Below are 603 nucleotides of genomic sequence, written 5' to 3' on the forward strand. Positions count from 1 at the left end.
CTTATGCTATCTTATCTTATGCTATGCTACGTTAGGCTAGGCTATGCTATGTTGTCTTGTCTTATCTCATGGCTTCAGGAATAACAGATGTGTGTGTGGTCAGGAAACCTCAGGACAGCGGTGCAGCCGGTCCAGAGGGGGGCGCCGTGCCGTGGCAGAGAGTCACTCTGGTCCTGGAGCTGCTGCAGCACAAGAAGAAGCTGAAGAGAGCCCAGATGCTGGTGCCGGTCCTGTTCTCTCTGCTGTCCAGGTACACCCAGGTGTTGGTGGGCGGAGCGAGTTCCCTCAGGTGAGCGAATCCTGTCCGAGCTGATGTGTGTTTCTGTGCTCAGGAGTCTGGAGCCGAGTTCAGGGGATCACGGCAACATGGAGTACACCAAACAGCTGCTGCTCAGCTGTCTGCTCAACATCTGCCACAAGCTGTGTCCCGACGGGCGAGCCGTGGGGCCGGGTAGGTCTCCACGCTCGGCGCCGCCGCCGTCCACCTGCAGGACTCGAGTGAATTTAACTGTTGCAGCTTTTCTCTTTCACCCCCCCCCCGACCTCTCTGACCTCTGACCTCTCTGTGCAGATGTCCTGGATGAAGATAAGTTCAGCGTGGAG

At 57.2% G+C, this 603-nt stretch overlaps 1 protein-coding gene across 1 annotated transcript; it reads left to right on the forward strand.

Annotated features, from left to right (window-relative positions):
- Positions 1-53: 53 nt before the first annotated feature.
- LOC111660007 (HEAT repeat-containing protein 1-like) lies at positions 54-597 on the forward strand (the record flags this gene model as incomplete). Its single annotated transcript, XM_087175371.1, has 3 exons — positions 54-250; positions 333-451; positions 572-597. Coding segments are annotated over exons 1-3 (327 nt in total), but the record flags the coding sequence as incomplete, so codon positions are not given.
- Between the last annotated feature and the right edge of the window lie 6 nt (positions 598-603).

Source organism: Seriola lalandi, unplaced genomic scaffold (assembly GCF_002814215.2).
Source record: "Seriola lalandi dorsalis isolate HSWRI2012SDOR001 ecotype SW California unplaced genomic scaffold, Sedor1 jcf7180001986309, whole genome shotgun sequence".
Classification (NCBI taxonomy): Eukaryota; Metazoa; Chordata; class Actinopteri; order Carangiformes; family Carangidae; genus Seriola; species Seriola lalandi.